A 24,392-nucleotide genomic window follows, 5' to 3' on the forward strand; every position below is an offset into this window, starting at 1 on the left:
AATCCCCTATCCAACTTCAGTTTTAACCTTAGATTTTAAAAGACAGAATAACCAAATGTCAAAGCCAATGTGATTTGAGTATCCTTGGACTAGTGCAATCACGTAAGTCACTATTATCTTTAATGAGTAGAGCAAGTATGATGAGCAAGAGATAACATTCAGAGTTCTAGGTAATATATGGACGATTACTCTCAAAAAGAAGCCCTTTAATGAGGTGAGAAATCTTATATGTTCATGTTGAAATTGCATCAGTTAACAGATTTTATTTATTGCAAAAATAAAATGGATGATGTCGATAGAAGCTAGACACTTTTACTTCTTTACTAATAGTAAAGACACTACTCTGTAGTAGTCTTTAATTACAATTAAAAAAAATTTCTCAAGGAGGGGAAGTTCAAACCTGCAAAAAAGTTGAAAAAAAAAATCTTCAACCATATCTTCATCTAGATTAACCAGTTGTTACTATTTGCTGCAATTGCCTTATGACTTTTCATGCACTTACACATTTTCTGAACAATTTAAGTTACAAACATCATGACACTTTTCCCTAAACATTTTAGCACATCTCCCTTAAAGACATTCTCCTATATAATTACATACCATTATTACACTCAACAAATTTAATACTGACTTAATATTAAGTATATGCAATCCATACTCAAATTTCTCCAATTATCAAAAAATATCCTATATATACCTGTTAGTTTCCTATGGCCTAATTGGAAAGTCTTTGCAGTTGTAACAAATTACAGTTGACCATTGAACAACAATGGATTGGGGGCACTGACACCTGAGCAGTCTAAAATTTGCATATGAATTTTGATTCCAAACTACTAATAGCCTACTATTGACTGGAAGGAAGCCTTTCTGATAATATCAATCATTAACACATAGTTTTTATGCTATATGTATTATATACTATTTTCATACAATAAAGTAGGCTAAAGAAAATGTTAAGAAAATCATACTTACATCATACATATTTTTTGTTAAGAAATAACGCTTAGAGTCCTGTGCTGTATTTATAAAAAAAAAAAAAAAAAAAGTGTACAAGGGAACTTGTGCAGTTCAAATGTGTTGTTCAAGGGTCAACTCTTAACAAACTTTGTGGCTTAAAACACATGTATTCTCTTCCAGTTCTGAAGATCAGAAGTGTAAAATCAGTTTCACCAAGTGGAAACCAAGACTGTTCTCCAGAGGCTCAAGGGGGAGAATCCATTTGCATTTTCCAGTTTCTAGAGGGCCTTTCTCTGTTCACAGTCCCTTCTTTTCTCTTCAAAGCATCATATCATCTTCAAAGCTCTCTCTTCTTTCATCACCTTTTTCCTCTCTTGATCTTTCTGTTTTACTCTGATAAGGGCCCTGATGATTACATTTGGGGCTCATCCAAATAATTGAGGATAATCTTCCTATTTCAAAACTATATTAGTAAAGTCCTCTTTGCCATATAAGGTAATGTTCCCAGATTCTAGGGATTTAGATGTGGACATATTTGGAGGCCATATTCAGCATATCACAGCTGTTGACTACTGTTACAGGTTGAATTTTGTCCTCTAAAGATATGTTAGGGACGCCTGGGTAGCTCAGCAGCTTAGTGCCTGCCTTCAGCCCAGGGTGTGCTCCTGGGGTCCTGGGATCGAGTCCCACATCGGGCTCCCTGCACAGAGCCTGCTTCTCCTTCTGCCTGTGTCTCTTCCTGTCTCTCTTCTCTCATGAATAAATAAAGTCTTTAAAAAATTTTAAAAAGAAAATAAATAAAAAGATATGTTGAAATCTCACTCCCAAGTGACTTAGAATGTAGCCTTATTTGGAAATAGGGCCTTTGCAGAGATGTACAGACATACCTCTGAGATCCTGTGGGTTAGGTTCCAGACCACTGCAAGTAAATCAAGTCAAATGAAATTTTTGGTTACCCAGTGCATATAAAAGTTATGTTTATATTTTATTAAGTGTGCAATAGCATTATGTCAAAAAACCCAAATATGTATACCTTACTTACAAAACATTTTATTGCTAACAATCATCTGAGTTTTCAGCAAGCTGTAATCACTGATCACACATCACCATAACAAACTTTGTATAATAATGAAAAGTTTGAAATATTGTGAGACTGACCGAAATGTGACCGAGACACTAAGTGAGCAAATGGTATTAGAAAAATGGTGCCAATGGACTCGTTCCAGTTAGTGCTGCTGCAAGCCTTCAATTATAAAAAAAAATGCAATATCTCCAAAGCATAATAAAATGAGAAATGCCTCTAATCAATTTAAAATGAGGTCATTAGGGTGGGCCCTAATCCCATGTGACTAGTGTCTTTATGACAATGTAGAAACACACAGGAAGAAAACTGAGCCAGAAGTCAGAGTCATGCTGTCACATGCCAAAAAATGGCTGGAGCTACCAGAAGCTGAAAAATAAGGATTCTCCTTGAGAGCCTTCAGAGGGACAGGGCCCTGGCAACACACTGACTTCAGATTTCTAGCCTCTGGAAGTATGGCATAATAAATCTCTGTTGTCTTAAGCCACTCAGTTTCTGGTACTTTGTTATGGCAGCCTAAGAAACATATACAAATACTAAAATTTTAGCAATAGAATTAGTTTTTTTTTTTTTAATTTTTAAAAAGATTTGACACAGCACAAGCAGGGGGAGCAGCAAGCAAAGGGAGATGGAGGAGTAGGCTCTCCTCTGAGCAGGGAGCCCTATGTGGGGCTCTATCCCAGGATCCCAGGATCATGGCCCCAGCTGAAAGCAGATGCCTAACCAACTGAGCCACCCAGGCACCCCGTTTAAATTTTTAAACGAAATCTCAGATTTCCTTAAATCCCCAGACATTCCTTCTTGATAGTAATATTAATCTCTGGTCCTGGTGAAATATTGATTTTAACACTTGAAGACAGTCCAAATGTCCACTTGGAGTACCTCTATTTTTTTATCTACCTTATTTGGCCTCTGAGATCTTTCAGGACAAAAGGTCTATCTTTTATGTTGGGAAATTATTGTTTCTCAAATATTGAAGAATCAAACTAGTTTAAATAAAAGTATGTCAGACAAATGGCCTTAACTGGATGTCTGGCAGTTCAGCAGAGCTTTGCGGTTGGATGACTCCCATCAGTGGTTCAGTTTTCTGATTCTCCCCTAACATGTACCTTCCTCTGTAATTATTCTTTGGCTTCACACCCAGAGAACACCATCTTTCCTGGCTCTTCAAAGCAAAGAAACTTCTTTCCCAAAAGATAAAAGCACTCTATATTTTCTTACTTAGTTACTTCAATTTCTAAAATGTGTATGCTAATTAGATTGGTCCAGATTCCTGAACTAATCAATGCGCAAAGGGGTTTGGGATTACATTTAAATCAATCAGGACAACCCTGTAAGATCCGTTTTCTGGGAAGCACATGTGACAGTGGTTCTCAAATTTGCCTGTCCATCAGAATTACCTGTAGGGCTTTTTCAAAAGTGCAGACTGCTCCCCAAAACGCTTAAATCAGAATTTCTGGAGGTGGCATCCAAGTATGAGTATTTTTTAAAGTTCTCCAGGTGATTACAATGGACAAGTTTGAGAGACACATAAGGGATTATAAGTGGATTCCTTAATGAAAATCAGGATACTATTAGAAAAACAGAAGGAGAAAAGTAAATGCTACAGTCAATAATATATATTATAGGACTATCAGCTGTACCTCATGACAAACACATAAGAAGAAATAAAGTCTTGAATACTTGAAGGAAACATAAATTGTTACTTTAAGGGTAAGCCTTCATCTCCCCACTGCTGTGTGTGTGTTCTTTTCACTGAGCTCTACATGCCAGCTCTCAAATTGCCAACTCCATATGTCCACCTGAATATCAAAAAGCTTTTCAAATTTAAAACAGAATTCTGGATCACTCTTCAACGCCCCAACCCCATACCTCCTCCCAGTACTACATCCTAACAGCACCAATTGTTCAAGGGCACCTTGGTGGCTCAGTACTTTAAGTGGCTGACTGTATTTCAGCTCAGAATCTGAGTCTTGGGATCAGCCCTGCCTCAGGCTCCCGGCTCAGCAGTGTGCTTGAGATTCTCTCCCTTACTATTTTCCTCCCGCCCCCAACTCTCTAATAAACAAATCTTAAAAAACAAAAACAAAGATCACAGCACCAGTTTTTCAAACAAAAATTATGGGTTTTGCTTTTAATCTTATTCCTCAGCAAAACCTGTTAATTTTACCTGCAAAATATAATCCTAATTCAACATATCTAACAATCACCATTATTATCGCTGTATTCAAATCTAAAATGTCTAGACTTCTTAGTGGCTCTCACATTTCAGCATTCATCAGAATCACCCAGCAGATCACATTACTGAGGACTGAAATTTTCACTTTTTAAAAAAAGTATTTGAGAGCACAAGCAGGGGGAGCAGCAGAGGGAGAGGGAGCAGGCTCTCTGCTGACCCCAGGGTGCTCTGAACTGAAGGCATCCTAACCTTCAGTGAAATTTTCACTTAATAAATTCTCAGGTAATGCTAAGGCTGCCGATATGGAGATCAGACTTCAGGATCTATGATCCACTAAGCAATCAGAGTAATGTTCAAGGTTAATGAAGTCATATTATGCACATCCCTGCCTAAAACAATCCAAGGGTTCCCCAAAAAGCAAGAAAGGTTAAGCCAATGAACCTCCTTTTCACTTTCCCAGCCATATGGGGCTTTCTGCTCCTCTAGCATTTCACACCCTTTCCTGCTTCAGAAATTACCCATATATTGTTCCCAATGTGAAAATAGCCTTTAAATCGGATACATTTTTCTGAGTAGCAATTAATGGAAGAAATCACTTAACACATATTAAAGAGATTTTGTGGGATTTGGTTAACAGAGGCAGAGAGAAGGCATTAAGGATTAAACCCCCAAAATCAGCCTAGATTTTCCTAAAGGAAGGATTTTCATACAGATGATATGCAGGCAGGTGCCGGTTAATCGAGGAAATGTACTCGATTTGTTGGAACCAAATGCAAAGTTATCACTTTTTTGCATACACCTCGGATACACATTGGTGCAAGATTTAAGAACCACCACCATTTTATCACTGGGATGCCATACGAGTGCTGATTTTATCCCGAAACCTTTATCTTGCAAAAGTTAATCAACACCGCCTTTCTCAGTTTGGCAATAGTGTACATGTTCGCAGCATAGCCAAAGCCAGTTTCAGAAACAGTCATCTTGGACAACCACAAAATAACCTACACCCCATTAAGTTTTTCACCCATAACTTAAACTATTCCGCCGCCGAACTGAAAAGGAGACAGATAATTGAAGTTAACAAGCATATATTTAACGTACTGTTAGAGAAACCCGAAAGCCAAAGAAAGAACACCTTCACAAAGTACGTGAACAGCTCCTTTCGGCGAGAACGTGGGTGGCTCTGAAAAGAGCCTTTGGAGTCAGGCGGCCGGCGACCCCGGCGGGCGCCGCGTCCCGGCAGGGACTCACTTGGAGCTGGTGTACTTGGTGACGGCCTTGGTGCCCTCGGACACGGCGTGCTTGGCCAGCTCGCCGGGCAGCAGCAGGCGCACGGCCGTCTGGATCTCCCGGGAGGTGATGGTGGAGCGCTTGTTGTAATGCGCCAGGCGGGAGGCCTCGCCGGCGATGCGCTCGAAGATGTCGTTGACGAACGAGTTCATGATGCCCATGGCCTTGGACGAGATGCCGGTGTCGGGGTGCACCTGCTTCAGCACCTTGTACACGTAGATGGAGTAGCTCTCCTTGCGGCTGCGCTTGCGCTTCTTGCCGTCCTTCTTCTGGACTTTGGTGACCGCTTTCTTGGAGCCCTTCTTGGGCGCGGGAGCGGATTTCGCCGGCTCGGGCATGGCGGGAAGCACAAGCAAACGGCGGGCACACGGGAGAAGGGACGCCGCCACCACCGTCAGGCCCAGGCTACCGGAAGCGCCTCGGTACTTAAAGAGGCCGTAGGCAAATTAAGGGTCTGCTTACGCCGCGTCGTGATTCGCGAGTTTTCAGCGGCGCTCCAGCGAGGGGGACGAGATTATGTAAATGAACGGATGCTGGCTGAGCCACCCTATTGGTCGAACGGACAAAGCTCTGCTTTAGCCAATCGCAGTGCTCCGCAGACAATCCCGGTTCTGCCTATAAAAGGGTGAAGTGGCGGGCTCTGCGGCGACTTTCTCAGTCGTCGAGCGGGAGGTGTTTGCAGCGAGCGTCGCTGTCATGTCTGGTCGTGGCAAGCAAGGAGGCAAGGCCCGCGCCAAGGCCAAGTCGCGCTCGTCCCGCGCTGGCCTGCAGTTCCCAGTGGGCCGGGTGCATCGCTTGCTGCGCAAAGGCAACTACGCCGAGCGGGTGGGGGCCGGCGCTCCCGTCTACATGGCGGCCGTGCTGGAGTACCTGACGGCCGAGATCCTGGAGCTGGCGGGCAACGCGGCCCGCGACAACAAGAAGACGCGTATCATCCCCCGCCACTTGCAGCTGGCCATCCGCAACGACGAGGAGCTCAACAAGCTGCTGGGCAAAGTCACCATCGCCCAGGGCGGCGTCCTGCCCAACATCCAGGCCGTGTTGCTTCCTAAGAAGACGGAGAGCCACCACAAGGCGAAGGGCAAGTGAGGCCGGCGTCCGGAAGCCCAGCCAGCCCTGGTCTCGAAGGGGACACCTGTGAAATCAAAAGGCTCTTTTAAGAGCCACCCACTCTGTCAAATAAAAGGAGTTGTATACAGCGTACAGTAGGCGGTCCTGCTCCGCTCCACCTCTTGCCAGTAGCGTGCGGAGGCCTAAGGCGTGGAGGGGGGAAGAGGGGTTGTCCCTCAACCGTTCCTCGACCCCGAGCCTTGGGCGCTCGGCTATCTTGACCTGGTCTGGTGGGTCGCGGACCTTCGGACTTGGTGGCGTAGCTGGGGGGGCCCGGACCCCCAGGGCGCAGCCACGGTCGACTCCGTCCTAAGAACTGAGAGGCGGTCCCCGACTCTGGCCTCGCGCGCAGCTCCCCAGTTCCCGAGGCCCGCGCCCCCCGCCCCCACACGCACGTGCGCTCCGGGCCGGCAGCGCAGCGGGCAGTTTCCGGGAGTGAGTGTGGCGGGCCTGGTCCTCGGCTTAACTGAGCCGGCTTACTCCGGTAACGCTGGGTACTAGTCCCCACGTAGGTTCCTCGAGGCGGGCCTTGCGCTCGGCAGGCGGTGGGGTGGGGCAACTTTCGGACCCGAAGAGCACCGGCAGGCGGGAAAAAAGATCCGCCCGACCACCGACGGGGTTCCTAGAAGGTGACCGGGCGTTTTGGGGGGGGGGGGGGACGGGACGCAAAGGCAAGATTGAGGCTGAGTTGGGGAGACCGCGTGTGAAGGAAGGGGGGGTACCGTGTTCTAAAGGGGGCGAAGGGCTGAGGAGGAACATTCGGACACGGCGGCGATCAAAGATGACCCCCCCCGCCCGCGGAAAAGAAAGGAAAAACAAGCTAGGGAAGACCGTTGGCAACCTGGAGAGTAGAGAGCGAGGCGGGTGGGCGGGGCTAGGAGGATCCGCCCAGGCCAATCGGTGGCGCCGGGGAGGGTGACGTAGCGGCCAATGGACAGCCAGCGCGGGACTTTCAATTATTGCCCCGCCCAATCGGAGAGAGACGGTGCCTATAAAGACCGCTGCGGCGGGCCGGGGCCCCGTTACTCTCCCCGCCGCTTCGCCATGGCTCGTACGAAACAGACCGCCCGCAAGTCGACCGGCGGCAAGGCCCCGCGCAAGCAGCTGGCCACCAAGGCGGCCCGCAAGAGCGCGCCGGCCACGGGCGGCGTCAAGAAGCCGCACCGCTACCGGCCGGGCACGGTGGCCCTGCGCGAGATCCGGCGCTACCAGAAGTCCACCGAGCTGCTGATCCGGAAGCTGCCTTTCCAGCGGCTGGTGCGCGAGATCGCGCAGGACTTCAAGACGGATCTGCGCTTCCAGAGCTCGGCCGTCATGGCGCTGCAGGAGGCGAGCGAGGCCTACCTGGTGGGGCTCTTCGAGGACACCAACCTCTGCGCCATCCACGCCAAGCGCGTCACCATCATGCCCAAGGACATCCAGCTGGCGCGCCGCATCCGCGGGGAGCGGGCTTGAGTGAGCGCTCGGCTCGAGGTTCCATCCTATCCAAAGGCTCTTTTCAGAGCCACCCACGACGGCACTCGGAAGTAGCTGTGTCACTTAGCCTCCTCCCCGGGGGCGCCTCCTGCCCCGGGAGGGTGGGGCGGTGGAGCCGGAGGACTCCCGACAGGTAGCGCGGAGACGGCGCGGGTGGGACCCCGGGCGCCGCGTCGGCGGCCAGGATCCCCTGCCAGGCGGCCGCGTGTGCGCGCGCAACTCGCCCTGCTCTCGGGGCCTTTTTCCGGGGCGTCTTGGAAGTTCCCCGCCGGGGCTCGGGGGTGTAAGCCGTCAGCGCAGGAGATGAAGGGCTTGCGGGCTCGCGAGCGGGCCGGGGCGGCGAGAAATCGATCGGGGACGCTCGGGACTAGGCGCCCGCGCGTACCGCGCGCACCCCGCGCCCCCGCCGGAAGGGACTCCGAGAGGAGATCTGGGCGGTGGGGGGAGGGAGAGTCGGGCTCGCCTGATTCTCTGTCGCGACAAGTTCGGGATTCCCCCAGCTTTGCTTGCGCGTCGGGTATCTGTAATGCCTTCCCTGGCTTCCCCGGGCAGCGGGGTGTTTAGCGGGTGCCGCTCTCCCCGCCCTCCTTACTCCACCCAGTGTGTCCGGGGTCCCTCGTGCGCCTGAGGGACTTTGCCAGAGGCCTTACAGCCGCCCGTGCACACTCCCTCTCCCCGGTCTTGCGCGGCCCCCCCCCACACACACACACACCCGCCCGCCTTCCTAATGCCAGCGGACCTTAGGGAAGGCAGCATGGGCAGCTCCAGGCCGGAATGGGCCAACTCCGGGGACAGAGGGTCCGGCTTCTGTGGCCCAGCATTCCGTTCGGGGAGTCCTGTGGGCTTCGTTAGAGCAGCAGCAGTGGGAAGGTGGACCAGGATGCAAAAGCCCGCTTCGCCAAGGCACTGCCCCCGGGGAGCTCTCGTTGAGTATCCTTTCCTGCTCACCTCCACGGGAGGAGACTTGTTCAGAACAACCCTGGATGCAGACACATGAAGATTTGTGTAGCAGGTGTTTGAGGAATTACCCAGTGCCAGGCGACCAGTAGTTCAAGCTCTTGGGTGGCTGGAACCAATGAAAGGCACAACATGCCCTGCACTTCCCCTTCCTTTCTTAACGTTTGTCAGCCCCAGCATCTGGGGGCAGAGACTTGAATTTATCCCAGAGGGGCAATTTGTTCACCAGATGAAAATTGAAGTCTGAAGGCATCTTGGTACTTTGAAATGAGTCGGTTTAACTAGAATAGTAGAATAGGACCTTGGAAAGCTGGCACTACACAAGACTCCTAGCAGTTGTATGAATGACACCTCTTCTTATCCTTAAACACCATTTATTTGCACCTGGAAGAGAACAGAGTTTGTGTTTTTGTTCACCGATAAAACCATTATAGAGATTGGTGAAAATTCACTGAGGGGAATAGAAATAGGCAGAAATACTTTTGAAAACATTCTGCCTTTGCAAGTGGGCGGGTGGAGGAGGAGAGAGCAGATGCACTGTAGCTATTCCTGACGGGGGGTTCCCTAGTTTTCAGTCCCAGACTCCGAGATTTTCATTATAGGCCCTGTGATAAATGAAATTTTGTGTCCTCTGCCCCTCACCCAAATTCTTATGTTGAAGCTCTAACTCCTAGTACCTCAGAATGTGACTGTATTTAAAGGTCATTAGGTAGGGCTTTTAAAGATGCATTTAAGTTAAAATGTCATCAGGATGTGCCCTAATCCAATATGAGTAGTCTTTTTTAAGAAGAGGGGGTACCTGGGTGTCTCGGTTAGTCATCGGACTCTTAATTTTGACTCAGACCATGAGCAAGGGTAATGAGATTCTGTGCTCAGCTGGGGAGTCTGCTTAAAATTCTGTCTGCCCTCCCACACCTGTACCCCCACTGTCACATTCATTTATTCTCTCTCTCTCTCTCTCTCTAAATCTTTAAGGAAAAAAAAGAGATCAGGACAGCCAACACAGAGGGATGACCATAAGAGAGGAGGATACAGTGAGAAGGCAGCCATCTTCAAGTTGAGGCCTCAAAAGAAACCAACCTGATGACAAAGATCTTGGACTTCTGGCCTCTAGAACTGTGAGTAAATAAATTTCTGTTGTTTAAGCCACCCAGTCTGTGTGGTATTTCGTTAGGGCAGCCCTAGGAGTTCAATACAGGCTCCAGGGTCTCTGCCCAGGTCTCTGTTCATTTTTTTTTTTTTTTTTCCCAGGTCTCTGTTCAAACCAACAGTACACGATGGGATCGTCTGTGACTTAGTTACAAGCAGAAACAGCAGTGAATTAGACCCCTTTGCACCGGCATCTCATCCACTGAAATTTGTTTTCAAAGGTGCAGCTTGAAGTTGAGTGTCAGAGCCATTAGTGTCTGAGCAGACACCCAAGCATGCAGATTTCCATGTCAGGGCCCTGCCTCCCCAGGATCATATGCCTTGAACTGATACAAAATCAGATTCAAAGCAAGATACCAACCAACCTAAAATACCAAAGACCCGCCACTGACCCTTAGATTTGCGGACAGCCTGTGTATATCTGCCATGGCTAAGGCAGTTCAGGGGTTCTTAGCTTAGTGGGAATAGCTTTGATCTGCCTTCACTCCTCTCCTCACATTTCTACCCATTTCTGTTCCTCCCACAACAGTGGACTGCTCACTCGCTAAACTCAAAGATAGCAGGGTATGAATGGAAAACAGTGAATGAAAGCAGAAGAGGAAGAGGATTGGGGAATTAGGGCCTGGCCCCCACTGGTGTTGGACAGTGGAGGTCCTCTCTGGTTGGTCTTAACTGGTTTCATGTCAAAAGTGAGCCCTTCAAAGGAAGGGCCTTGTCTGCATCACTGATCTGTCTTTCAGCTCTCCTACATAATGGAAGTCTGGGTCTTGACAATGGAAGAGTTCACCTAGCTGAACCCCCTGCCCTCACATAGGGCCAGGAAGCCACAGGCAGTACAAACTCACTTTCTGAGGAAGTGGGGGGCTATTAGCCCAATCTTTCTCACCCAGCAGAGATTAGGTCTTGGCTGGACAATGCTGCCTTACCTTTCAGCAGCCATCTTGGAGATTTGCCCACAGGGCTAGGGCAACAGAATCTGATTCTGACTGTGAGCAGGTTTGGGGAGGACTGCGAGGAATTCTGCTGTGTCTTCAAGGGCTTCGCAAACTACCACAGGCATTTAGGTGACACCCTTTGACACCTGTTTGGTAGTAAGACAAAATTGACACTCCTGCCACTATTCTGTGAAATTCAAACTTCCTAGGCCTAATAGGGAATTTCTGGAATGTCTTTGTTGGTTTGAGAAACTAGGGTGAATGAGTACTAAAATTTTTTAATGTCAGAATCAAAATCTTTTTTTTTTCCAGTATCAAAATCTAATTGTTTTAGGTACTTAAGTAATTTTCTCACTTTCAGACCAGTCATAAAGAAAAGGAAGTCAGGCAGAAAGTAATTCATGTTCTCTTCAAAAGTCCCCTCATAAAATTTGAAGGAAAATAACCAAGTCTCATCTTGGCCAACCCGGTATCTAGAAGTCTGCCATGGAACTGGCATTGGGTTTTTTGTTTTGTTTTGTTTTTAGAATTTATTTATTGGGGTGCCTGGGTGGCTCAGTTGGTTAAGCATCTGCCTTTGGTTCAGGTCATGATTCCCAGGTCCTGGGATTGGGCCCCACCTCCAGCTCCCTGCTCAGTGGGAAGCCTGCTTCTCCCTCTCCCACTCCCCCTGCTTATGCTCTCTCTCTTTCTCTCTGTCAAATAAAATCTTTTTTTTTTAATTAAAATAGAATTTATTTATTTTAGAGAAAGAGTGTTGGCGGGGGGGGGGGGGGGCGCAGTGGGAGAAACTCCTGCAGACTACGTGCTGAGTACAGAGTCCAATGAAGGGCTTGATGTCACAATCCTGTGTCTCTGCCTCTCTCCTTCTCTCTGTGTGACTATCATAAATAAATTAATTAATTAAAAAAATAAATTTAAAAGATCTCAGTAAGAATATACATTAATACTATATACATTAACATACATCTGGTTCCTGGTATTTCCCAGAGCCTCCCCAGCTTTGACGCTCTGGAGCCAAACAAGTCAGTTCTGGCCGCACAGAATGTCTGTAGTTCCCAAATATACAATGTCTTCACACATTCTGTTTCTTCTATCTAGAATTTTTCTCCTCTTTTTCATAGGCCCAAGAACCCATGCTCATTCTTTAAGATCCAGCCCTACGTAGCCCCCCTTTCCTCCTTCATTTCTTTGGGCCTTCCTCCTTGCCTCTCCCTCGTCATAGACTTACACCCCTTCCTGTATTCTACCCTCAGCCTTAAGCCAGCAGCATTGTTTAGGGTGAAGATCATCTTGTTTTCTCTCTTGTTCAGCCCTATGGCATCAGCACCCAAGCAGTGCCAGGCCTGCCACAGGTAGTCAGGAAATGCTTCACAAGGGAGCTGCCCTTTGACTCTTATAGGAAAAAGTTGGAACAAGATGCCCGAGTTCTTGGGGTCCTTGCAGTTATAGATCAGGAGCAGGTCTGAACTGGACTTCTGCAAAGAACTTCCAAGATCCTTAGGGGGTGTCTTGGAACATGGGGGCAAGAAACTTCCCAAGGGCAGGGTATCTGGTAAACCTGTTTCTGGTGATAGTAACTGAGAAAAGAGTTCCCTGAGCTATATCCCCACCAACACCCTCAATCTGTTCCTGGATGCAGATGATCTGGGGAGGAATGTCTGTCTTTATATCCCCAAAGACCTCCGATTCAGCTGTGCTAATTGGATTTTTTTTGGGATGTGATAGGGGGATGGGGGGGTGATCAGGAGCATACAGAGAAGTGGGAAGAGGAGGAGGGATAGCAGAGGAGAGAAGGGGGATAGAAAATGAAGTCCAGAGTCCTTGCTGCTACAAACTAGGGTTGAAGCCTGAGGCCCTTTGCTGATAGGACCAGGGCTCCTGACCCCTAACCAGGAAAAGACTCTGAAAAGACTGGGATCTCTATATCTTCACTTGTAAAGCAGGATCATAATTGCACTCACATTAGTAATGTCATGAGGCTGAAAAAACACCACACAAGATGCTTGGAACAGAGCTTTACATGTGGTCATAAATCAGTATTATATTAATTACATTATTAATATCAAGGATAGAAATATTAGTGACATTAATATGAATTGATGCAAGTCCAAGTTACAACCATGTCAGGTTACAATCATGACACATAAAAATTGACGAATAATTTTAAATATACAACCAGCTTCTAGACTGTGTGGCTCAGGCAGTAATAATATCCAGGTCCAGGTTCCTAGATGGTTTATGGCTCATTTTCATGGCTCAACTCTCATCATTCAATTTCACAATAACCCTGGGAGGGAAGAAGGGCTTAAAAAAAATTTTTTTTTAATTCTTATTGAATACTTGAAGAAACAAAACCTGATGAGTGCAACACACGTGGGAACGTGGGTCGCCCAGCCAGAGAATAGCCTTGAGCTTGAGTCTTGTGTTTTGCTTTTCATTTTATATTAGATTAATAGCTTCAAAAGAAAGCAATATATGTAATAGTTACAGAGATACAATATTACTGTATAGCTATAGTAGCTCTGATTTCTGTTGACTTCAAACTACATTACTACCTACTGCATATTCACCCTCATCTAAAAATCAAAACAAGTTGTACAAATGGATTCCCACCCCCCCTTAGGAGATGTACCTTGATATTTTCAATCCTATTATACTCCATTAATAAGAGATACAGTTTCCTGTTTTCTAATTTTTTTTTTTTTAATTTTTATTTATTTATGATAGTCACAGAGAGAGAGGGAGAGAGGCAGAGGCACAGGCGGAGGGAGAAGCAGGCTCCATGCACCGGGAGCCCGATGTGGGATTCGATCCCGGGTCTCCAGGATCGCGCCCTGGGCCAAAGGCAGGCGCCAAACCGCTGCGCCACCCAGGGATCCCAGTTTCCTGTTTTCTAAATCCATTTTCTGCCTGCTACTGGTTTACAACCTGCAACTGAAAATCACTACAATTGAGAAAATTATGAAGAACACAGTAAAATCATCACTGAAATGAATAATTATTTTGTTTAGCAGGAATCCCAGCATCTCTTCATACCTAGAAGGACATCTATGAGTTTGCAGCATCTGTGGGAATCACTTCTTTGGACTGTGTGAGGAGCCATGCACCATAACGGATGGCATGCTGTGGCAGGTGGCAGACAGAGAAGGTTTGATGAGTTCTCCAGAAGTTAAGAGGGAAAGGTCACTTTTTTTTTTTTTTTTTTAAGATTTTATTTATTCAGGAGAGTCAGAGAGACAGAGAGACAGAGACACAGGCAGAAGGAGAAGCAGGCTCCCTGCGGGGAGCCCAGTGAGGGACTTGATCTCAAGACCCCAGGACCACGACCCGAGCCAAAGGCAGACACTCAAACTCTGAGCCACCTAGGTGCCTGGGGAAAGGTCACTTGTAACAAGGATTCAGGGAGCTCTTCCTGTAAGCTGGAAGTACAATGAAAGTGCCTGGCTGAGGTAGGTAGACCAATCCAGACAGAGGAACCAGAGAAAGACAAGGAGAACTGTGTGTGGTGGCCGGTCCACAGGGTGGGCCAAGGTCAGGAATGAGAAATGACTTTTTGGTGGTGGGGACTTTGAGGTCAGCTTATTGGGGGTCTTTTGGGGGGCCAGCATGTCGAAACTGGGGAGGAGTCCATTTTATTCTGTCAACAGTGTAGGGGGAAGGATTACAGAAGAGGAAGCAGAATATTTAACATATAGATGCTCAGAAATATTAGTGCTCAGAAATATTAACGAGAGTATAGCTTAGGGGCACCTGGGTGGCTCAGTAGGTTAAGCATCTAATTCTTGACTTTGGCTCAGGTCATGACCTAAGGGTCGTGAGATGGAGCCCTATGTCAGGCTCACACTTGGCATGGAGCCTTCTTAAGATTCTCCTTCTCCCTCTGCCCCTCCCCCCAACTTGTACACATGTGCTCCCTCTCTCAGAAAATATAAAGAAATATTAGTAATTGGAGGAAGGCAAATTAAAGCAATAGGAGATGTCACTTTACTCTGGATACTCTGGGAAATATTGGAAAGCTGAATAATGTGAGGGGTTATCCAAGATGGAGGGCTCAGATGATTGGCACCCTACTGGTGGGGTGTGGAACTAGGGCTGCCATTCTGAAGAGCAGCCTGGAACTTTGCCCAATTAAGGATACACATCTGTTTTTGGATATTTATTCAAAACCTCATACAGGTCTATCAGTGCACATGACAAGGATGGTGGGACATAACATTAAAAATAATGTGGGCATTTGTCACTGGGAGAGTAGATGGAGAGAGTGTGGTGGATTCACTCCACGGAGGACTCTGCAGCAGAAAGGGTGGATGAAAGGGACACATAACAAGGACAGACCTTAAAAACATAGTTCTGAGGGAAACGCGACAATAATCAGAATTCAATGTAAAATACGATTTACATAAATCAAAAATACATTAATATATTTTGTAATCATACATAGAAACAAGATACTTTAAGCATAATAGAATGGTTTTCTACATGGAGTGAAGGAAAGTTCGGGAAATGAGGAAAAGAAAACAAGGCAAGGGAGGGAAGCGCCTTAAGCAGGTGGGTAACAGAATCAGAGAGGTATATAAAGAAGGTTAATCTGGATGAAGGTACAAGAGGAGTCAGAGGTGAACAGCGCCCAAGGCAGGAGGCCTAGTCACAGGCCACACGGACGTAGCAGATGATGGGTGCTGAGGATGAGAACAAGGAAACCAGACACAGCAATGGAGTAGAGGGAAAATTTTGACATTTTTGGACATAGAAGATTGCCTGAGCCTGGGTGGGGGAAGGAACAGATGGGGTTATTGTGGCAAAAAGTAATCAAAGGTATCTTGGGACCTCCCTGCCTGAAGGACTAGAAGGATCATGCCACCTTCACAGGAAAAGGCAGCCTGGAAGAAGGCGCTGCTGAGGGGGTCACTTCAAGCCACACAGTGTCGGAGCTGTCAATAGGCAGTAGCCCGGTCCTTCAGGCAGCCAGGAATGTAGATCGGGAGGTAGATATAGAGACCCAGCTGGATTCTCTCATCTGTCCTCAGGAGCTAGAGAAACACTTGGGAGTTCTTGAGAAGAGCTTGAAAAGAGAAGGTCCAAAGGACAGGCCTCTTAGGAACATCTATGCCACTGAAGGATCTAGTGGGAATGGAAGCTGGTTTTGTCCCAAAACCAGAGGAAAAATATGAGAAAATTGGACAAGATGGGGTCCTTACCATCATCAGTATTGTATGGTTTTATTAAATGAATATAGCAAATGTATTAAGATCCTATCATTCATGATTTGAAAATTTTAGACAAATATTTCAGTAAGATTAAAGAGCACCATAATGTATTAGAGAATACCAAGTAATTTAAGCTACATAAACATCAGTTTCTTGCTTTGTAAAATAATTACCTTATGGGGTTATTCTAAGATTTGAAGTGGTACATGGTAGGTATTCAATAGATGGAAACTATTACACATTCTTTTATTTAAAAATTAATTCAAATCAGGGACGCCTGGGTGGCTCAGTCAGTTAAACACCTGTCTTTGGCTCAGGTCATGGTTCTGTCTGGAGTCCTGGGACTGAGCCCCAGTTGGGCTCCCTGCTCAGTGGGGAGTCTGCTCCTCCCCCACCTTGTGCACATGCTCGCTCACTCTAGCTCTCACTCTCTCAAATAAAATCTTTTAAAAATTAATTCAAACCAAAGAGAGATATCTAAATTCAACCCAAATACCCACCTCAAATTTTGGGAATGGGGTTTCCGTGCCTCCTGCCATCACCATCTCTTTTTCCAATATCTTCTTGAGTCCTGCTGCCACCATTCTTGTCCAGGATCCTCTATGGTTTACAACAGCCTCCTTATTGGTTTCACTTTCTTATTCTCGGCCCACTTCAGTCCAGCTTGCACCCAAAAGATCACTCTCAACTTGCCCATAGTCAACCCAGATCTCTAGGCTTTATTCTTTTGAGTCTAATATCCTCTGCCTGGTCTCAGGTTCCAAGATTCAGCTCTTTAGGGTATGGTTAGCTGTGGTATTGTGCTATATAAGAAATATATATTTGGTCTTTGTCCCAGTCAAGCTTTCTCTAATTCTGTATAAACTCTATATAAACTTCTGTCTCAATCTGCCTCATTCTTATTAAAGGATGCAGTTTTTCATTTAATGGATATTATTTACTCAGACTCACGTTAACGGATATTCAGGTATTTTCCAGATTTTTGCCACTAAAAACACTGCTGCAATTTATTGTCTTTGTGCATATAACCTGGAGTACATTTTCCAGTAATTTTGATAGTTACTGCTATTTGGAAAAATTGTTTTCCAAAAGTTTTGGTACACCTGGCTCTGGACATCAGCAAACTTTTAAATTTGGCTGGTTTGTTATTTGGTTCTGAATCTCATAGTCCCTCTCAGACACCAGGAGAAATAAGAAGTCAGGTGTACCCTGATGTTGCAAACTTTCTTAAGGCAGGGGGTCCTCTCCAGCCCATTGGGGCCCCTGCTCAGGGCTAAACTTTGAGCTCATAAGTATTCCTTAGCCAGGTTGCGATTTGGGGTTTGTTTCTTTAGTTGATCTTTTTTCCTTCCTCTCTTCCTTTGCTACTTGGTTTTTGCGTTTAATGTTTGAGAGGTTATTATTACATTTCATCTTACTGCATTGCAAAGTAGAAAAGGAAATGAAGGGCCGGTGGCCACTTGGGTTCGTCAGGATGAACTCCTGGGCCCTTGCTCACCCCATTCCATCCTGATCCTTGGTTCTGTAGGCTCAGAAATTTCATTTTGTTGGTAGGCTGGGGGTGGTGGGCTCTGAGGGCCTAGAATCCCACTGACCAGACTCTTAAGGAACAAATGCATATACCCTAATACCAATTGTTATTAATAGGTAGTAGCATTTATTGAGTGCCATAGTGCCAACTGCTTTATAAATATTAATAATACATGTTATTCACGTAAAACCCTGTTACGGTGGGTATTCTTTTCCTCCTAATGCTACTAATAAAGAAAATGAGGTTCAGAGATTAAGGAATTTCCCCCAAGGTTTCACTACTCGTAAAGTTAAGTGTGTTAGTTTAGTTAACTAAATTAGTGAAGTTAAGATCTTAACCTGAATGGTCTGGTTCTAGAAATCATGCTCTCTGGATATGCTACCTAGAGTCAGATACCATCTGCCTTGGAGGGTACCTGGGTGGTCACAATGCCATGGTTGGGTTTCCTCCCCTTGTTTCCAGCCCCCTTCTATAATATAGTTGTTGTGGGGGAATCCCTGGGTGGCTCAGCGGTTTGGTGCCTGCCTTCGGCCTGGGCTATGATCCTAGAGTCCCGGGATCAGGTCCCACATCAGGCTCCCTGCATGGAGCCGGCTTCTCCCTCTGTCTGTGTCTCTGCCTCTCTGTCTCTCATGAATAAATAAATGAAATTTAAAAAATATATATATATGTATATATAGTTGTTGTGGTAAGAAATTACTTTGCTATGTTCATGGTTTCCCACTCTATCACTGGACAAGCAATCCCAGAGTTCACTGAACACAAAGGCTCATAGGCCAAATGAAGACAAATAGATCAAATCACACAGTTAATTGAATCCATTTAACACATACAAGAAGGAAGGGGAAAGTAACGGGGAAGGTTAACACACCTAGAAGAGGGTACAGTAATGGACACAGTGTCCAACCCTGACTTACACAATCTGTTGTGCCTGGATCTGCTGCATCAGACATCCCTACTACTGGTGCTGCAGGTCAAAGGATTATAGCTGAGCATGAGTGAGGAGGCTCAGCAGATGGGAGGTGCCTGAAGCTAATTTATGCTCACCTGATCACGAGTAATCTGCAGAATAGCTATGGATTGCCCTGTGGGTAGCATGCAGGGCATATTCGGTCACAACAGGTATCACCAATAGATGGCTGATTTAAGGCTTGAATACTGGGTACCTCCGGCACCTCATGAATATTCAACATGGTTCTTGGCCCTTCCACTCCTTCCTAAATCTATGTTTACCAAACATACTCTATTTCTGTTAACATGTCTCAGAAGCCATGCTTATTTGTCATTTACAATTAGTTTCTTCTCTCTTAATTCATTTCTCTTACTATAGAAGAACTGAATACTTGAATTTTTTTTTTTTTGATAGAGAAAGAGGGTTGGTGGAAGCGGGAGAGAGTCCGGGATAGAGTCTTAAGCAGGCTCATGCCCAGTGCAGAACTTTAAGTGGAGCTCGATCTCACAACTCTGAGATCATGACTGAGCAGAAATCAAGAGTCAGATACTTATCTGACTGAGCCACCCAGGTGCCCCAAGAATTGAATATTCTTTTTCTCTTTTTTTAATTTATTCATGAGAGACACAGGCAGAGGGAGAAGCAGGTTCCACGCAGGGAGCCCGATGTGGGACTTGATCCCAGGTCTCCAGGATCACGCCCTGGGCTGAAGGCGGGCTCCAAACTGCTGAGCCACCCGGGGATCCCAGAATCGAATATTCTTAAGTAATACTTTTAATACATAACAGTCAACCCAGCTGGGGAATCTATCTGATTAAGATGACCACATTTTCCTGGTTTAATCCTGAAAAATATGGCCCTGCCAACCTGTTCATACCTCTTAACCCACTGTCTACCTTCCTCTCGAAATTTTGGCTATACTGATTCCCCTCCCCACTAGTTATAGAGCGTGTAAGAACTAGATTGGGTGAAATTGGCAATAAATACATTAACTTTAATTTCTTTTATGTCACTTCAGGGCTTTAATCTTTCACATAAATCTCTTGAATTTTAAAACATTTCTGTGAAAAAGACAGGAATTCTCAGTAATGCTAAACATGAGAAACCTGAACTTTGACAAAGTTAGGAGTTGTCATGGTTCATATAGCCCAGGTTATCTATCTATCTAATGATTGAGGGAAAGCTATACATGCTTATTTTAAGAAATTCAAACAATTCAGAAATGTTCAACAAATATAACAGGAAACCCAAACCAATAAATCCTTCTTAAATATTTATAAACCTTCCTGGTAATTCTCTATACAGCCATACATATTTATATATATACTAGTAACATTTTGTGTACATGGCAGTTCAGTTCTTTTGGTTCAAGTAGAGAAATAACACAGCCATCAATAATTAGAATATGAAGTACAGAGTGAAAGGCTTCAAAGGAAGAAAAGAATGTAGTTAAAGATGACTCAGGAGCAGCTACCCTGGGTTTCTGGGAAGAAAATGCAGCTATTCAGACAAGAAGGGAGCCTGGAAAGGGAAGATAAGACTGCAAACTAAAAAAAAATAAAATAAAAAAATAAAAAGTTTTTTTTTTTTTTTTAAATTTTTATTTATTTATGGTAGTCACAGAGAGAGAGAGAGAGAGAGAGAGAGAGAGAGAGAGAGAGAGAGGCAGAGACATAGGCAGAGGGAGAAGCAGGCTCCATGCACCGGGAGCCCGACATGGGATTCGATCCCGGGTCTCCAGGATCGCGCCCTGGGCCAAAGGCAAGCGCCAAACCACTGCGCCACCCAGGGATCCCAAAAAAATAAAAAGTTTTAAATAAAAAATTTAAAAAAAATTAGAAAAATTAAAAAAATAAAAGACCGCAAAGTGATCCATTGTGAACTTTGATTAGCCACTGGGACACTTAAGTGCCTTTACTTCCACATGGAAGTAGACCTACAGACTAGATTCTATAATCATTTATATATAGTCTAGTGGAAGTCCTGAAATCACCCAAGGAGGGAACAGATGGCAGCCAGGGCTGGTTTACAGGGAGCATCTGAGTCACTCAGGGGTGGAAATGAGAAATAAGTTATTTCATTAGAGATTAAAGAGATTAAATAGCAACATATTCCTTACTATTATAGACAGTTAAGGACAATAACAAACAGCCATTTATTAGCACAAAAAGATGCATAATGTGTATTTGGTAATTTAGCAATACTCAGAGGCTGGATCCAGCTAACAGAAGATTCAATTATGCCATATAATTGTTTTTAGTTAATGAGACAAGATAGGAACAAGAATTCCTACTAAAATCACTGTAAAGAAGATGAATAGGTAAAGGACCACTGCTTGGAGAAACTTAAGAGAAAAAAAGTATCCACTGATTATAAAATTCAATACTATTAACAACTCAAGCCAATATTGTTTAGGAAAACAAGGTGGCTACATTTTTCACTCATACATCTTTTATGTTTGCCACAAATGCTTTGAGGAAATAAGTGGTTTTACCTTTTTCCTTCTGTAACATTTTGTACTACAGAAAATTTACTAGGATCATTCACCTAGTGATTTACTTTTGTCCCTTCAAAGAAAAAAACTAACATTTGGTAAACAAATTAGGGCAATATATATTCAGATTTAAGTACTCTAGTTTCGGGACACCTGGGTGGCTCAGTGTTTGAGCGTCTGCCTTCTGCTGGGGGAGTGATCCTGGAGACTCAGGATTTTGTCCCACATCGGGCTCCCTGCATGGAGCCTGCTTCTCCCTCTGCCTGTTTGTCTCTGCCTCTCTCTCTCATGAATAAATAAAATCTTTAAAAAATAAAAAATAAGTACTCTAGTTTCATTTAAAGAAAAACTGAGGGAGACACCAATTTGATTGGTGCTCAAATCAGGTATCAAAATCACCTGGAGGGTTTGTTAAAACACAAACTGCTAGGTCTTCTTAGAATTTTTCATTCAGCAAGAATGGGTGGATCCAAGATTTTGCATTTCTAACAAGTTCCCAGGTGATCTGATGTTCCTAGATTAGAGGCTACACTTTGAGAACCACTAGTTTAGAAGGACATGTTTCTTGCCCATCGTCCATTGTTGAGTTTTCTTAGAACTTTTATTTCCTCCAGAGTAGTTCAGTGAGAATCAGATATATCCAATCCTTATTGCCCTTAAAATTAGGAAAAAAAAAAAAAAAAAAGACAAAAAAGCACAGTGCCATTTGCCACAAGCCCTACCTCCACAGGCAAGATTTCCCATTTCTCAGCTAGTGACTTCTGTAGTTTTAGGACTCCAATGGTAATTTTTGTCTCCATTTCTCATCATACTGAACCAGTGCAACACGGGCTATTCCACCATTTATGTAAGTGTGTGTGTGTGTGTGTGTGTGTGTATATATATATTTATAATTTTTATGTATTTTTCCCTCCCCATTCTTATAAACTGCTAGAGGGCAAATCTCTGATCCTTTGGCTTTCTGGCACCTCCATTGCTAAACACCATGTTTTAAACGGAGTTCACCGTGTGTTTGAGGCTAATGAGAGCGGCCAAGTGTGGAGACCAATAACGCAAGAGCTAGCCTATCTGTGGGGAGCTGACATAGTATTTCTTCTCTCAACCACATACATGAGACATGAGAGACACAGGCAAAGGGAGAAGCAGGCTCCCCTCTTAGCAATCTTAGCCCATCCCCCAAGACCCTGTGCATCTAATTTAACATTAAAACTCCTTCAGAAATTTCCTGATCTCTTAACCCCCTGAAAGATACGTGTTGGCAATCATCCCCCATGCAGATGGCCCACTGATACACATCTGAAGCATCTCAGGACAAAGGTTTTATTAGACGGTAATAAATGACCTTTTCCCCAATAATAGCTAGCCCCCTCAAGGTTCTGGAGACCTTGCTTCCAAAATTCCTTAGAGGACGCTATGCTCAAACCCCTCTCAGCTCCCAGGGATACAGTCAACCCTCACAGGCCTTGGGCAGCAGCTTTTCCTGCCCACGGGTCTTGTCCCCTTGCTTTAATAAAACCATTTTGCACCAAAGACGTCTCAATTCATTCTTGGTTGTCGGCTCTGGACCACACCCCACCAAACCTCTAACCTATATTCCAAAACTTCAAAGTAGACTATATAACCATTATCATGGAAGCAAGTCTTCAGGAGTTATCTCCTCTTAAGTCTTTGACTTAATTCTCTCTTGGATATAGCATTTTAAAAGTATACTCTTAAGTAGACAATATGCCAACTTGTTTGAAAACTGCACTGATGAGCTCACGTCTGACCTCATACTCTAGGTTTGATTTTTGAATGGTTGATGACTGGACTTTCAGGGCTCATGCACTGTTTGGGTTAAAGATACAGATCACAGAACGGCGCCCAACGTTAAGAGGGCCCTTAGGCCATCTAACCTCCCACCGTCTTGCTGTGGATGGGAGTGAAAACAAAAGAATTGAGGCTTAGAACCATCAGGTAGCCTAAAGAGTATCTCTGGATTCCGAGCTGTGCGCTAACCCGCGCCTTTGCCCAAGTAAACGTAGCGAATTAGATGGTTTAACCTTACCCCTGGACTTCAGATTCTGCTTTCCACAGCCCGACTCAACAATCACAAGGACAGCGCGCCTAGAAGCAAGGAGATACTGCTTCATCTAGAGAACTGGAACGTAAAACAAAAAGATTCAAAGAGCCGATAAGCATGAAGTGAGTACTAAAATCTCCAGGCCAGTTAACGCTTTGAGCACCATTCCCTCCCGCCAACCTAACTTAACTCCAGGTCGACTCCTCGAAGCAAGGCTGACCTCAGAAAGGCCAGTTCTACCAGGTGCCCAGCTCTTCTGAAGACAAAATGGTTGGCCCTAAAAAGGGCCGTTGGTATCGATCTACGCAGGGCCGGAGCGGCAACTCAGCCCCCAAAGCCGTACAGAGTGCGACCTTGGCGCTTAAGGGCGTATACTACGTCCATGGCCGTGACCGTCTTGCGCTTGGCGTGCTCCGTGTAAGTGACGGCATCCCGGATCACGTTCTCCAGAAACACCTTCAGGACACCCCGAGTCTCTTCGTAAATGAGACCCGAGATCCGCTTCACTCCCCCACGCCGAGCGAGGCGCCGGATGGCCGGCTTAGTGATACCCTGAATGTTGTCTCTCAGGACCTTACGGTGACGCTTCGCGCCCCCTTTGCCCAGACCCTTACCACCCTTCCCTCGCCCAGACATGGCAAGCGTAGCGTGAAGACACAGCCTCTAGCGTCCGCAAACTGGCTGTCCCCCTAATATACAAGAGTGCCGGACCAGATTGAGAACAGAACGCGCGCAGCAGGAAGCCCGCCCCGCATCCTCCCCGCCCGCCGGGCATTGCGTCATTTCCTGCCTGCCGTTTTCCCGTCCCGCTGCGCCCCCCACCCCCACCCCGCGGCTCCCTCTAACCGCTCCTAGTTAAAGGATATTGGCCGCAGCCGCCGGCAGAAGGTAGATTCCAACGGAAGGCTTCCGAGTTCTGCTGCCGCTGCTGCTTTCGCCTTTGTCTCTGTATGTTTGTGGACTCCCCAGGCCAATTAACTTAGCTACGCAGAAAGGTCTTCCTGGCGGG

General features: G+C 45.6%; 4 protein-coding genes across 19 annotated transcripts in view; 2 read left to right on the top strand and 2 right to left on the bottom strand.

Moving 5' to 3' along the window:
• LOC121491083 (histone H3-like) overlaps positions 1-24,163 on the bottom strand; it is a 29,786-nt gene extending 5,623 nt beyond the window's left edge. The window contains exons 1-4 of one of the 16 annotated variants that reach the window (XR_005987837.1): positions 23,604-24,158; positions 23,369-23,461; positions 14,174-17,147; positions 11,195-11,280 (exon numbers count right to left, since the gene is read on the bottom strand). Coding sequence is in view for 1 of the 16 variants with exons in the window: in XM_041755500.1 (XP_041611434.1) it covers positions 23,727-24,019 (293 nt within the window). In the remaining 15 variants the exon portion in view is untranslated. Of the gene's footprint in view, positions 1-1,692; positions 1,728-1,844; positions 1,877-9,296; positions 9,435-11,163; positions 11,281-11,927; positions 14,082-14,173; positions 17,148-20,592; positions 21,977-23,368 lie in introns of those variants that run through there. The other 15 variants (XR_005987836.1, XR_005987835.1, XR_005987844.1 and 12 more) reach the window with 15 other exon arrangements.
• Positions 5,328-6,146, bottom strand: LOC121491081 (histone H2B type 2-E-like). Its single transcript, XM_041755497.1, has one exon. The coding sequence runs from the start codon at positions 5,843-5,845 to the stop codon at positions 5,465-5,467; it is 381 nt and encodes a 126-aa protein (XP_041611431.1). The 5' UTR covers positions 5,846-6,146; the 3' UTR covers positions 5,328-5,464.
• On the top strand, positions 6,167-6,710 carry LOC121491086 (histone H2A type 2-A). Its single transcript, XM_041755502.1, has one exon. It carries the CDS (start codon positions 6,204-6,206, stop codon positions 6,594-6,596), a length of 393 nt encoding a protein of 130 aa, XP_041611436.1. The 5' UTR covers positions 6,167-6,203; the 3' UTR covers positions 6,597-6,710.
• On the top strand, positions 7,113-8,084 carry LOC121491077 (histone H3-like). The gene has a single exon (XM_041755489.1). It carries the CDS (start codon positions 7,548-7,550, stop codon positions 8,070-8,072), a length of 525 nt encoding a protein of 174 aa, XP_041611423.1. The 5' UTR covers positions 7,113-7,547; the 3' UTR covers positions 8,073-8,084.
• Positions 24,164-24,392: the final 229 nt, after the last annotated feature.

This window comes from Vulpes lagopus, chromosome 5 (genome assembly GCF_018345385.1).
Source record: "Vulpes lagopus strain Blue_001 chromosome 5, ASM1834538v1, whole genome shotgun sequence".
Lineage (NCBI taxonomy): Eukaryota > Metazoa > Chordata > Mammalia > Carnivora > Canidae > Vulpes > Vulpes lagopus.

Bases quoted from the DNA above. Each gene is read 5' to 3' on its own strand.
- LOC121491081 (XM_041755497.1), bottom strand. From the start codon at position 5,845: ATGCCCGAGCCGGCGAAATCCGCTCCCGCGCCCAAGAAGGGCTCCAAG.
- LOC121491086 (XM_041755502.1), top strand. From the start codon at position 6,204: ATGTCTGGTCGTGGCAAGCAAGGAGGCAAGGCCCGCGCCAAGGCCAAG.
- LOC121491077 (XM_041755489.1), top strand. From the start codon at position 7,548: ATGGACAGCCAGCGCGGGACTTTCAATTATTGCCCCGCCCAATCGGAG.